Genomic DNA, 13,611 nt, shown 5'->3' with positions numbered 1-13,611 from the left:
AAAGATAAATAGAAGCTGCAGCATGCTTCTGTGTTGTTCCATCTACACTATTATGATGTAAAAAAATGATAAAAAAGATACTATATGCAAATACTTTGATAATTAAAAAATAATCTAGTATTTAGCTGTACTACTGAATGAAGTCAACATCCTCTTTTGCTTCATCATCACAAAAGAAAACACTTAGTAAAGGTACATAGTTGAAACTTTTCCCTTTGCTGTCTAGGAAAACTGCGATTTCTTCTTGAAGACATTTCTTATTCAATATATTGGAATGGAAGCATAATAGGACAGACTTATCAACCAACATGGAAAAAACCCATTTTACTATTACCAGAGATATCATCTTCTTCGTTCCAGCCTGGGCGATTCCCTCTTTCTTCCACTATTGTGCCTGTCTTTTTCTTTAACAAATACTGGCGTCCAATCGTCATCTTCCCAGCACGTTTTGCTCCTTTCACAATGCTTTTTGAGAATGTACTATAAATTCATAGCAATAAAAATATTTAGAAAGATGCATATGATTCTCCCCAATAGCATGTACAGATTTTTATGATGAACCCACTTACCCAAATAAAATGTATTTCATAATTTTTCATTTAATATAATGACAAAAATTACAACCTCCTGAAAAATTACTTCCTATATTGTTAAACACCAATTTTATTATTTTGAGATAAATTTGTGTCTATTATGTCTAACAGTAATGAATAAGCAGTCATCATCTTTCTTTAGGTATTTGTATATTGCTAGCAATGTGATAAATCTACAAAGTTGACAAAGTAAAGGCAGGAAAGATAGAAATTACCTTACAGTTTTAGGATTCCATGACTAGCTTGGGATTCTACTTTCCTGTGTCAACAATGCAATAATCAACAGAGAATCATAGGAACTACCACTCTGGAACAGGCTAATGATCCATCTAGTCTAGTAAAAATTAATGTATAACATAAACTTCAAAAGAGGACCCAAAGCTCAAACTCTAGATTAAAAAACACTAGGACAACTGTACAGACTGTACTAAGGGTAGAATTAATTCTAACCCACATTAGGTTATTAACCTATAAAGTAATACACAATAAATCTGGTTTTTATGTTGGCATAGTTTGTTTAGCTGAAGGTGCTACTTACATTGTGTGTGTTTCAAAATGTAATGAGATGCTTGTTCAAATTTACCGTAGCCAGAAATTTGGATAAATAATATATTTCTATACCAAACTGACATGTATATCATACTCATCTACCTTTTATTCAGTAAATATAAAAAGATGAAGAATAACAACCAGTTATTTTGACTTTCCTGAAAACCGCTTGAATGATCTGCATTTCTGCAAAGCTGACAGATTGTTCAATGTATTTGACTAATACTAAATGAGAACATCAGTAATAAAAGAAGAAGAATGACTATACCGGAATGAAGTGTTCTTTTCTTTTTGTTTTGGTAAAATTATCTGTGGTGCTGTTTGCCCAGCTGCAAATGCAAAAGTGCTGAAGATAGATTGAGGATAACGGAACTTCATTAACTGTTTCTTAAATATTTCCACCACTTCAGGACTTACTTCTTCATCAAATGCTACTTTAATTAACTGCATATTAAAGACATGACATGTTAGAAACTGAAAAAAAATTTATAGAATTAAAGAAATTAAAAGATCCTAAAATATATTAGCAAAATTCCCATACTTATGCAGTACTATGCCCATCAGAAAATACAAATATATGTACACATATCTTATTGATTTTGAGGGATACTACACAGCCTATTAATTTTTTATTTAATTTTTACATTTATGTCCTAATACTAAGGTATTTTCACTAAGAAGCATCTGGAATTCTCATAATACTAAACACAAAATATTTTGGTAAATCCAAGCAGTAGTGCTGGCACTGTGATGTCTACAACTGTTCAAATACTAGTCACATGGGACAGCTCAGCTTGGAAATGTTCTGCCAGCTCTGCCCATATACTGGGAACTAAGGTTGGTAATGCACTTCAAAGACTCTCATCAAGCCAACAATTTCAGCATTCATACATCACAACCATTATACTTCTGTTACTTAGTCATTCCAATTTTTGCCTCACCTTGCAAAGTATAGAAAACTGCTAATAATAAAAATGTAATAGTGAAATCTGATCCTTAAAAAGGAACTAATCTTGTGCTATTCAACACTGATCCATCCACCCCACTAAAAATGCTTTTTGAAAGGTTTGGGGGGGGGGGGAGCGCAGAATCCCATCCCATCATCCTCAGCCAAAAGGATGACAGTCAGCAATTCAGGGGGGAGGGGAAAAAAAAAAAAGAAAGGAAAAAAAAAAGAGAGAAAATGGGGAATCCATAAAAGGGCCCAAAAGAACTTTAAGAATGTGGAAAAAGCAAACAAATATCCTAGAGCTTTATTTTTGAGCGCACACCTATACACCTTTTGAATGTCGTTTGTTTGCCATCTAGAAGGTGGATTTCATCATTGCTTTTTTAATTTCACTTGTTTTGTAAATACTTTCCAAATGACTAATAACTCTGTTGTTCTAGGACCTCCTTGAAAGGAGCTCTTGAATCTTTAGGGGTTACACTGATCTGAAGTTTTAAAGACATTAAATAGCATAACAGCAGCCAAAAACTTCTGAAAGTCATAATTAATAAACAAAGAGGAGGAGCTATTTCATACTGTATTGAACTCTAGCTGTTACAAAGGGAACAGAAAGTAAACTGTTTGCTGATTGTTTTTGTTCTCACAACCTAATACAAAACTATGCTAAACAAAAGCAAAGATGATGTTTGACCAGAATCCAGCTCTAAAAACACTGAGCCGTGTCTGTATTTAGCACATCATTGAAGCATGCTAACTATTCTGGTAAAAAGATTTCTGGAAAATAAAAGTCCTCATGAAGTCCTCTCAAAAGTCCACAAGAACAACTTACTTTCGGTTGTTTTACTCACTTGTATTCCTAATCTTATGCTTTTGAATAGGATATTGAAGGATGATTAGCTAAATAATGTCCATTATTGTAAGGAACTAGTAAAATGCTGACGATCTATTTTATTATGTTTTCAAATGTTAGAATTATTGTTCTTGTATGACTTCTGCAGTCAGCCAACCCAACAAAATATCTCAAGTACCGCAGTCTACTTTCAGTCCATGATATAAAATTCTTTGCCTTCAACTTTGCATGTCTTAGGGTTTGACCACAGTTAAGATCACCAGCAAGAAGAAACTTTTAGGGAAGACTTCAGAGACTTCATGATTCCAAATTCTTACAAGTCCATTTCTGTCAATCGCCCTGCAGTACATGCTTCTGCTGAACACACTAAGGGAGATCCTACAGACAGGAAACTACCAGGATCTGTGCAAGTCATATGGAGGCTCATTGGTTCTGGCCAATGGTGGCTACCCTAAAGATTCCTGGAAGTGCAGCTTCCATGTGAGATGTACCATTATTTTCTGCCATGGATTTTTAGAGAAAGCTGGTAAAGTGACAAGTCTTGAGAAGAAAGCAATATTTATAGCTTTTCCATATTCATTCCATGCAGCTGGAGGAGAGAGAAAGCATGTTTCCACTGGCCTGCCTAGGCCTCTACTTAGTCACATTAAGAGATTTTGGACCCAAAATAGCCCTTTACTGGATCCAAAATAGAAAGGTGAGGAAAGGAGTGAAAGAAATCAAATACGAAAATGGTAACCCTCTGTAAATATCAACTGGGCCAAGAAACGCCAGGGTTTCTACGAGACGACTGCATTCTCTATTGACTTCACAGGGCAGAAAACTGAACTCTTCACAAATATCAGGACAAAGTGCTGCTCATAAGTATTTTGGGCTGTGTTGTCACATAAATTTTTACAAAACTTCCTTTTACCTGAAAGGTAGCTGAAGTGATCTGCAATCCTTCCTGCATACTCTGCTGCAGCTGGTTCTGTATAGTGATCTTCTTCTCCTTTGTAACAGACGCAATAGGAAAGCTCCGGATCACCGTCTGCTCTCCAACTGAGGACCATAAAATTGTATTTACAGATACTTGTTAGATCACAGAATTAGATCTGGTTTGGTCACATTGTACTTTGAATAGACAGGAATGAGTAAGTACAAAGTAACATGAAAATAATGGTACAGAATTAATTTCAGGCAAAATACCTGAAAAGTTGGTAAATTCCTAAAGTATTATTTGTAATCTGAATTTCTGCTTAATTTCAGCTGGGATGATTAGAAAAATATTCTCCTTCCTTCTGAGTCTTTCTACATGATGGAAATGCACCCCCAAAACTAGGCTGGTAGGCGGTAAAGAAGCAGTTTCAAGCTTATTCAAATTTCATATTGCATTATACAACTTACAAACAACGAACGATATACACTGGTATCTTTACATATGACCATGACCTTTCCACAATAAATTTATACTTCTGAATGAAAATCTGCTTAGAAATGGCAGATGTCAAAATATGAAAATTCATCATTCAGAAGAGCTATTTCCATTTCATATTAAAAAGAATACTGAATTTATTAATAATAATTTTAGGGAGAATACTAACTCATATTTTTCATTTAACACACTTCTAGTGGATGATAAAAACTGTTTAATGAAAAGCTAGGGGTAGTGGAAGCTGCAGATCTCACACAATATATATGTTCTCTCTTGGTGGTGAAGCAGCTTACAAATGTTGCTCTGTAAAGCAGCATTATTAGACCAGCTTTACAGAGGGAACTGAGATACAGAGATACTAAGTGTTTTGTCCATTCGAAAGTCTATGGAAATTACTGAAGTATGGTCAGGAACGTCCTTTTTCTGTCTCCAACTTTAGGTAGTCCGTAAAAGCCTGTAATACCATGTGACAGTCTACTGAAGTTTCCTCTAAGACAAGTACATATTATGATTTTACATTGCATGAATTACTGAAGACAGCACTCTAAATATCTACCAATATGTAGGAATAAACAAACATTTAGCATCTAATGCTTCATCTGAAGAAATAAGTTAAGTTAAATGCAAAATCAAAATCAAACATTGTCATATCTAGTGATAAAAACCTGTATTAAGATTATTCCTATCTGATAAACACGAAAAATTATACTGTGAGGTATATACATTTTGATGAGGTATATACATTTTGATGTTGATGCTTGAATAGGTGGATAGGCCAGCTCAAAGTCCTGCCTATCTGAAGGACCACAATTATCACTGTTTAATTTTTCTTACCCAGTTGATCATGAGGAGTGCCTTTAAATATAATTCTGTAAGTGGTAAGGAACAAAGCTCCTTCAGCAGGGAGGATATGAGGGCCTCCAAGCAGTCCTCCTGTAGCTTCCTCTCTGCCATCAGGATCCAGTAGCACACGGAGACCTTCACAAACAAATTCTTCTCCTGGCAGTAAAGTTGGTCGTAGAATTTTGGGCTGATGCAAATAAATGAAATTGTAAGTGTAATGGCAATACCAGTGTTATACCTCAGTCTAGTTACAATATTTGGCTTAAAAAGCTTCAAAACAAAATTGTCATGTGACCGAGTCCAAAGAAGGGAGAGGGAGTTTGGACTCAACTAAGAGAAATGGGTCTCAAAAAACAGTGGGCATGCAACAGCTTGTTTATGATCAGAAGTTTGGCTCTATTAGTTTCATAAGTTCTTATTTCATGAGACCAAAGCCAAGCACTTTATTTATCACTGGTGGAAATTTTCTTTCAATGTTTTGATGTTTCCTCCTAACATTATGAGGGGGAAAAAAAGACGACTAAATTGTACGATTCAAATACTTGTAAAGAATACAAATATGTTTCATAATACTTGCCTTCTGTATTGGTGGAAGCCGCCTACTCTCACGATGGACAGCCTCCAGGGTCTCTATGTGCATTGCTACAATGCCTGGAAAGCAGTAATACCGTAAATGAAGTCTCACATAATATGAAAGAGAAAGTTGCAATCTAATTAAAACTGATATTCTGAAATTCTCAAATTTAAACATCAAGGAAATAATTATTTGAAATTCAACAGCAATTACAGTCTAGAAAAGAAATCTAACCTCCTAACTTCACTGAAAGTAACTGAAACTAAAAAGTGCATTTCTCTCACTAGAAAAAAAAGAAAAAAGAAAGACTACAAACCACTTTTTTGTCACAATTCTTACCTGGTATCATGCAATGAAGACCCTTGATGTGATCCTGTGTAACACCACTCTCTGTGCAAACCTTGTCAATAAATCTGGTGATGAAGCGTACAACTGCGTTTGCAACATCATTGTTCTCAGAGTCCTCAAATCCACTTTCAGTGTCATAACTCTCTGCAACACTGCCTGCAATACTATAGACATAAATAAAAGAAATTTCAAGTGTGAAAAATTCAGCTGGTGATGCACATATGATACCTGGCTAGACACAGACAAGCTGTGGGTTTTTTTTCTAGTTACAATACATAAACCTTGCTAAAAGCATATGGTGATACCACAATTACATCGTATTTTCACTGTCATTAACACTGTCAGAACTGCATGGATGATGACATAGGAGAACTTTCCCTCCATGAGTCCAGCGCAGACAGGCCCACAAGAGAAAAAAAGCTGCTTGGAAGTGAGCTCTATGTCTTCTCTTCATAGAGTCAAGCACATTATTTGCAACCCATGGTAAACAAATATCCAGTTACATAGAGAAAGATACATTAAATGAATATTTTGGTTGCAGAGTAAAGCATTCAAAAGCTAAGAAGACCATAAGAAAAGTTTTTTGTGCATCAGATAGAAAATGCAAGCAAGTCAGTAGGAGATGTACTTTAAACGTCTGAAAATGCCTCCCATAATAATATTAAGGGCCAGATTCATACATTGCAACATATACCACAACCTCTCTACTGAGCATGTCCTAATGCCTGAGTTTAGAGGTGTTTAGTCAGTAGAAATGAGTAGCCATGGGGAGTTTGATACTGATAGCCTGCCTATCTTTTACTTGATGGCAGTGTTCTCACGTAGTGTTCTACCAATTTTATCAGGTGGGCATTCTGATGGATCATAGGTAATAATGAAGACAATAAATAGAGAGCGAGAAAGGCTTGTTATGAAATGTCCTGGATTTGCATGCTAGGAATGTAACTAGCATTATACTCCTCCTGCCTCCTCAGTAACTTAACCTTTGCCACAGTGGTTTAGCCCTCTTGCTTTTTGTGACCTCAGTGTCTTTCTTCCTTGCAGCTGTTGCACAGAAATTGTGATTTTATGGATGCTATACAAATGTTTTCTTGATTTTAGGTTCATACACTGTTTTTTTCAAGTTATACAAAAACTATCAGAGTAGGTTTTGGGCTGCTGTTTTCTTTCTCGTCATACCCTATGTTTGTCTTCAACATTTGCATCACTAGATTAAAAATTCTTACTGCGACAATAAAATTTTTATGTTCCTTTAAATAGTGGTAAATTACTCCAGATTAAATTCTGTTATTTAAGAGGAATCATGTTAGACTTCTGCTCTTCGTAATTAATGAACTTGAAAAGAAGAGCAGATACTGAAATAATGTGATATTTAGAGTAAGTTCTGAAAACTAAGAAGCTTTTGAAAACTGTGGCCCATCCTGACTGATTACCACTGAACTTGTGTACCCACCTGTTTGTGACAATACTGTTGCTTCCACTCTCCCAGTCACCAGTAGCTGATGCTCTCAATAACTTGTTCTTACTTGTATCCAGTGGTACTAGCAGGTAGACCATGAGGTTAGCAAAATGAATTGCCTGACTGAAAACTGTACTTTCCTCATTCTGGACTAGCTCCTGCTGCGTTTGTTTATTAAGAGTTGGCCATAATCGCAACTGCTCAGCAGCCAGGTCCATTGCTGTCTTATCCTGGTCTGGACCTGCAGAATTTTTCTCCTAGAAGACATATAGAAAGAAATATAAAGACATAGAAGAAATAAGAAAGCTGTAACTTAAAAAACAATGTTTAGTCAAAACTTTAACTACACTCAATAGGGTTTAAGGAGAGTTATGATTATAGTAACTGAGCTTTGAAGGCAGTTTACTGAAACACACAAGTAGCACAATGTGGACAGATCTAAATAACATAATTTCTTTCTAGATCTTTTTTATGCTATATGGTCTTCCATGTTTCTTCAGAGTGGTTTACTGATTTTAATATAGCTGCTTTCCTTAGCTTATCCACTTAGCTCACATAAGAACAAGCATAAATCAGATTGAGAAATAACATGCAGCTCATTGCTTGATGCAGGTGATATTCTCCAAATTCCTAGAATGTTCAGGTGAGGCAAGCTCTTATATAAATGGTTTCCAGACCAGCTGAAACGTTCATGTTTTTACATGTTGGAGTCCAATTCTAGCATTTGCTTGAAGCAAACTAGGTAGATGGCACATAGACAAATTGTATTATAGCCTGAGGAAAATCAGAATAAAGGAATCTGGCAGTCAATATTAGTGACCTAACGCCTGATGTTAAATTATTAAAGGACTACGTCTCCTGTAAATGTTTTTTCCATACTAAGTTAAAGCTGAGCTAATTTTCCATATAAACATATGTGAGGGTTAAAGATGCTTCCTTATAAGTTCTACCATACTTCACATTTTTCTTTACATAGTGTCAGATTGGAAGGGGGTCCCCATACACAGTCCCACAGTCCTTTTCTCTTTATCCCTAATATGTCTGACATGCCTTGTCAGTTCTTCATTCTGATTGCATTTCTGGGAATCTCTCTCTATTGTACTTCCTCTCTTTACAACGCTGCACGACTTCGGGTAGCATACACTTTTCAGTCACATAGTTGATAATGATATTTTCATACAAGAAGAGAGATTACAAATGGCTCTTTACTATGTGTATGTGCTCCTTCTTAAAAAAACAAAAAAAATCTTATTTTACCATGCTGCAAGACTTCCCATTATATTTTCATTTTTGCATTAGAGATGTACTTTCCTCCTACTGAGACAGACAATTTATGTTCTGGAAGATCTGTCCAATTTTAATAAAGCAGACTGAGTGCCATTCAACAGAAACCACCCTAGGGTTTGGTAATAATCTAACACTGGACACTAGAACTGCTGCTAGCTTAGGCTGTTCATATAATAGAACTGTTGCCAGTTTGTAACATTCCTATATGATAAGTTACTACTCGCAGGAAAAACACATACCTTACAGTGTGGAAAATTATACAAAAAGTGGTTGGTTGAAAAATCATAAGAGCAACATCAAATTATAGTGGTTTGCAGATAAATGTAAATTTTTGTTATTTCTCATGTCATTGTATGCTGTTTAATATGGGAAAAACGAAAGACAAATACCTAAGATTGGAGAAACCCTAAGTTAGCTCTCTGTAACTTAGGAGACAATTAAAATGTGAATAAAAATACTACCTTGATATTTACTTCAATATATTCTCCTACCTTTTGTCTCAACTGTACTGCATGGTTGTCGTCTTTGGCTGTAAGGTAGAGGGAACGAACTTGATTTTGCACGTTGCTATAAAAGGTTGTTTCCCAAAACTGTTGGTTAGTCCAGATAGGATGGTCTTGTACACAGGTGTAAGCAAACTGACTAACTCCAGGTGCTAATTTCTGAAAGCAAAAAATGTGTAAAATTGACAAATTAGTCCTATTATTTCATATCCTTTAAAGGCTATGGCTTGCGTATTGAAATATATATATATAAAATTAGCCGTACAGACTGAATATGCACTATATACCATCTTTTGTACTGCAATATAGGAAAGAGAAATTATCTCCAGTTTTGTGCTATTAAAGAAATTAACATACAGGAAGCTTGTATACAAGTCTAATGCCAGTGCAAGGCATGGCTTTCTTGATTTGCGGTAGAAAAATGAGACTTGAGAGGAAGAATTCTGTGATGATAGTACAGAATATATTTCTAATATAAAACATTTTCCTTGCCAACAAAATATAGTATTTTTAATAACCTAGTCCTACAATATAGAAATCAGCATTCAAACAGATGAAAATTATTTCTCATTTTATTTAAGAGTCAGAACTACAGTAACAAAATTTAAAATAATTCTAAGTGGCAACTGAGTCCTTCCAATAAGCTGCATTTGTTGCAACAGCAGATTAGATAAATTGTTTTCTTCATTGTTATCTACTGCACTGTATGACCCAAATCCAGCTCCTGAAAGAGTACTAAATTGGGTATGTTCTTTGAAGTCACAAGGGTCTGGATCCCTATAAGGTCTCAAACAAAACCAGAATTGTTACAGCATTACTCATTATGAATGGACCATTGGTTTCAAGTAGGTCTGTTTATTTAGGTAGCACTAGTCTCCCAGTAAGTTGTTTAACATTCCTGATGACCACATACAATGAAAGGAAATTTATTTCAATGCCCTGAATCACGAAGAATGAAATTTTATATCATACATTCTTACTTTTTGAAAAAAAGGCGGCCATAAAAAAATTTGTGTTGTATACTGCGTATAGCAAAGAAGCAGGTAATCTAAATACCTGCTTATGGTTATTTCTGCAGCAGAACTGAAGAATAAAATACACTACTGGGTGTACATACTACTTGATTTAATATTTATAATTGTACAATTGTACACAACAGCCAGTACATATAATAATTCCTTAGTAGTCACCCAGGCATTCAAGTGGAAGGCTAGGAAATTACAACTGAAAATTTTAAAGTCTGGTTTACAGATTTCTGGTTTTGCAATTCTTCGAACTGTGTTTTCCACACTATGCTCTTCCAAGTACATCATGAACTAAAAGTCCTGATCATGTGCCATGTATTCATTCCCTATCAAAGACAAGGTCCTTTGAAACGGTATGTTTGAGGAAATGACATGTGACATGCTACTAAAATTTACCCAACTGAAATACCTTCTCGCAATGAACCATCAAAAAGTGAGAAATATAATTTTTATTTAATCATGCAGAATTTAATCAAAATTTCTTGGTAACTTGTTAAGAAATCTAAATGTGTCGAAGATTCAAATTACATTAAATGTGACTTTGTTTATTCAATACAGATTGAAACAGAAGATAGCTGGTTTGTTTAACAGATTCCCAAGTTTCGCTTGTGATGCAGTTTATGGTAGCTCACAGGAGATGATAACTAATCGCACAGTAATGGCTCCCATGCTTGATCTAGCTGGTAAATCACGGAACAGGACAGCTCAAATAGTGTCCTACTGATCTTTGTATTGACTGCTGGGCATCCCTTGAAAAAATCTCAGGCATACAAAATATACACTAACTCATGACTATGTCAAGCCTGGTAATTAGCAGGACAACTTACTGTACATGAAATTGAGTCTTTTAATTGTAAAAAAATGAGACAATGTTAAAAAAAAAATACAGGAGGACTATCTCTATCCTCCTGTAAAGCCACCTCCTTTACAGTAATCTTTATTCAAAGAGCTGTACACATTTCATATCTTTCACCGTTGGTAGGTGTGTATACAGCTAGCTTAAAATGGCTTAATTTGTTCAGCTGTGGTAATTAACACAGGGCCCGCAGAATGGATCTGGCCCAATTATTCACCTAACTCAAAATCCAGATGCAAAAAACTTGTGTTACAGAGGAATGGGGATGACAGGTAAATCATGGAATATAAATATGGACAACACATCTTGATAGCAATAGTTACTGCTAAAGCCATATCATGACTTTTACTTCGATTTATTCTTTATTTTTTTCACTGGCAGTAATTCCCAGTCACAATACAGATGCAAAAAGGGAGTATGATGTCAGGAAAAGGAAAAAGGAAAAAGGAAAAAGTCTGTTCAAGCCTAGCTAGTTGGTATAGTTAACTCATACCCATTTGTGTGGTGAATGCCACACAAAGGAGTGATTTGACTATCAACCTGTCCAGCTGCCTTTGATGCCTCAGCCCAAATCAGGTAATTGTAAACCAGGTAAAGAGGCGGTGATCTTTGGCACAAACCCAAAAGAAAGTTTAAACTCATAGCCCTGGGTCCATAGTAAGTGTTACAGAAATAAACATGAAACAAATGATTTTCACATGGGGACAAACATGACAGGAAAGCTGAAGGGCTTTTAGACGCTCTTCCTGTGCTCATAATTTAAAACCATGAACAGCAATGTACAAAACCCAATTTTTAAACGATAGAGATTTATGTTCAAATATAAGCACATAAATCAACACTGACAGTAACTCCTAGGCAACGTAAAAATAGTTTGTTTACAAAAGGATGAAAGAAAATCCGTCAAAAAGCTAAGCGATCATAAATATTATCCTTCTCATCACCTGCATGTGTTGAAACAAATGGCAAAACCTGATAGTGGCCAGAGCACAGAATCAAAGTCAGGACTTGTAGTTCCAGGCTCAGCTCTGCCAATTTTTGCCAAAATCACTTTGAATTCTCAGCTTGTTTTGGTTAGTTTGTTTGTAAAAAAGAAATATGAATACCAACCTTAAGAAGCACACTGCTGCTCCTATGCAGTCAAAATCCATGGACTAAAAATACTCTTGGTACAAACATATGCATTCCATGAAGCTTGCAGTGTCTATATTCTCTACCCTCAGAGTGTTTAGTCAGTCCATTTGACTAGAATAGAAACTAATCTAATACATCAAAAGGGCCCCAATGTTTACTGTTGTACTCAAAACAATTTGCTCAGGATTTCTCCAATTTAAGTAAAACAGTAGTTCAGTGCTTTTCATCAAGCAACACGACATATATAAAACAAATCTTCACCTATCTTTTCATAGGACAACTAAACTATACTGATATTTATGCTCTTTCTCCCTGTCCCAATAACTCATTTCTGCCAGACAGAATGAACGTAGGAGGCAGCAAAAGAATTTCCTACTTACAAGGGAGGATTTAAGGGCTGACAGCTTAAAAAAGACCCCAGAAGAAAATAATAAAAATAGTTCTGAACTCATAAAGTCCTTATTCTAAAGTTGTCTATATGATAGCTTAAATGAGCACTGAGGTGTAAATTGTAATAACCAACAGGAAATGAGTTAACTTCTGCAAAGGACACCGAGTTCTTTCAATAGACTAACAGCACATAACAAAACCCAAACACTCCCCTCCCAAATTACGTATGAAACAGACATTACCCATATCAAAATAATGAATTACATTCTACAATTTGTGAAAACACAAGGTAGATTTGGGACTTGCTATGTGTGACTATATGCAACTTCCTGAATTCAGGAATTATCTTTCCATTATTTCTACCTTACTGAGTGGCACTGGATAATACCTGCCTAGAATTTTTTCTCTGTTTCCTGACACTGGATAGTTCTGATTCTGAAAATGACACTTGCAGCTCAGTAAAATATGTGCACCAACTCCAAGACTCCCAAACTTACTGTGAGGTGCAGGTCCCCAAAGAGCTTCTCTATGACATTATATTATTTAGATTGCTCATTTCTGGAAAAAAAAAGCATGCTTTGTGCTGATCACTCATCAGTCATTATCCTTTACAGCACAAAAGCTTAAAGAAGAAAGCAAGTTTATTCTAGCAAAGCAAAGAATCCAGTTATTGATTGTGAAGTTGGAAAAAGAACTAAAAAAAAAAAAAAAGAGTAAAAAACAGAATATAAATATACCTGACACTGCTCTTTTCTCACAGGATTTTGCTGCATGTCTCTTGGCTATGGAAACGAAGGGGCAAACCCAACAGTACCCTATTTTTTAAAGAAATCCAGT

At 35.4% G+C, this 13,611-nt stretch overlaps 1 protein-coding gene across 2 annotated transcripts in view; it reads right to left on the bottom strand.

Moving 5' to 3' along the window:
• Positions 1 to 13,611, bottom strand: part of SBF2 (SET binding factor 2) — a 279,067-nt gene that overhangs the window by 52,155 nt on the left and 213,301 nt on the right. For both annotated transcript variants that reach the window (XM_050896977.1, XM_050896976.1), the window contains exons 18-25: positions 9,358 to 9,528; positions 7,574 to 7,836; positions 6,112 to 6,284; positions 5,776 to 5,849; positions 5,190 to 5,385; positions 3,855 to 3,982; positions 1,411 to 1,586; positions 335 to 480 (exon numbers count right to left, since the gene is read on the bottom strand). In XM_050896977.1, the coding sequence (XP_050752934.1) occupies positions 335 to 480; positions 1,411 to 1,586; positions 3,855 to 3,982; positions 5,190 to 5,385; positions 5,776 to 5,849; positions 6,112 to 6,284; positions 7,574 to 7,836; positions 9,358 to 9,528 (1,327 nt within the window). The remainder of the gene's footprint in view (positions 1 to 334; positions 481 to 1,410; positions 1,587 to 3,854; positions 3,983 to 5,189; positions 5,386 to 5,775; positions 5,850 to 6,111; positions 6,285 to 7,573; positions 7,837 to 9,357; positions 9,529 to 13,611) is intronic.

This window comes from Gymnogyps californianus, chromosome 5 (assembly GCF_018139145.2).
Source record: "Gymnogyps californianus isolate 813 chromosome 5, ASM1813914v2, whole genome shotgun sequence".
In the NCBI taxonomy this organism is placed as follows: Eukaryota; Metazoa; Chordata; class Aves; order Accipitriformes; family Cathartidae; genus Gymnogyps; species Gymnogyps californianus.
Note: the sequence above shows the minus strand (reverse complement) of the source record. Positions and strands in the feature narration are given on the sequence as shown.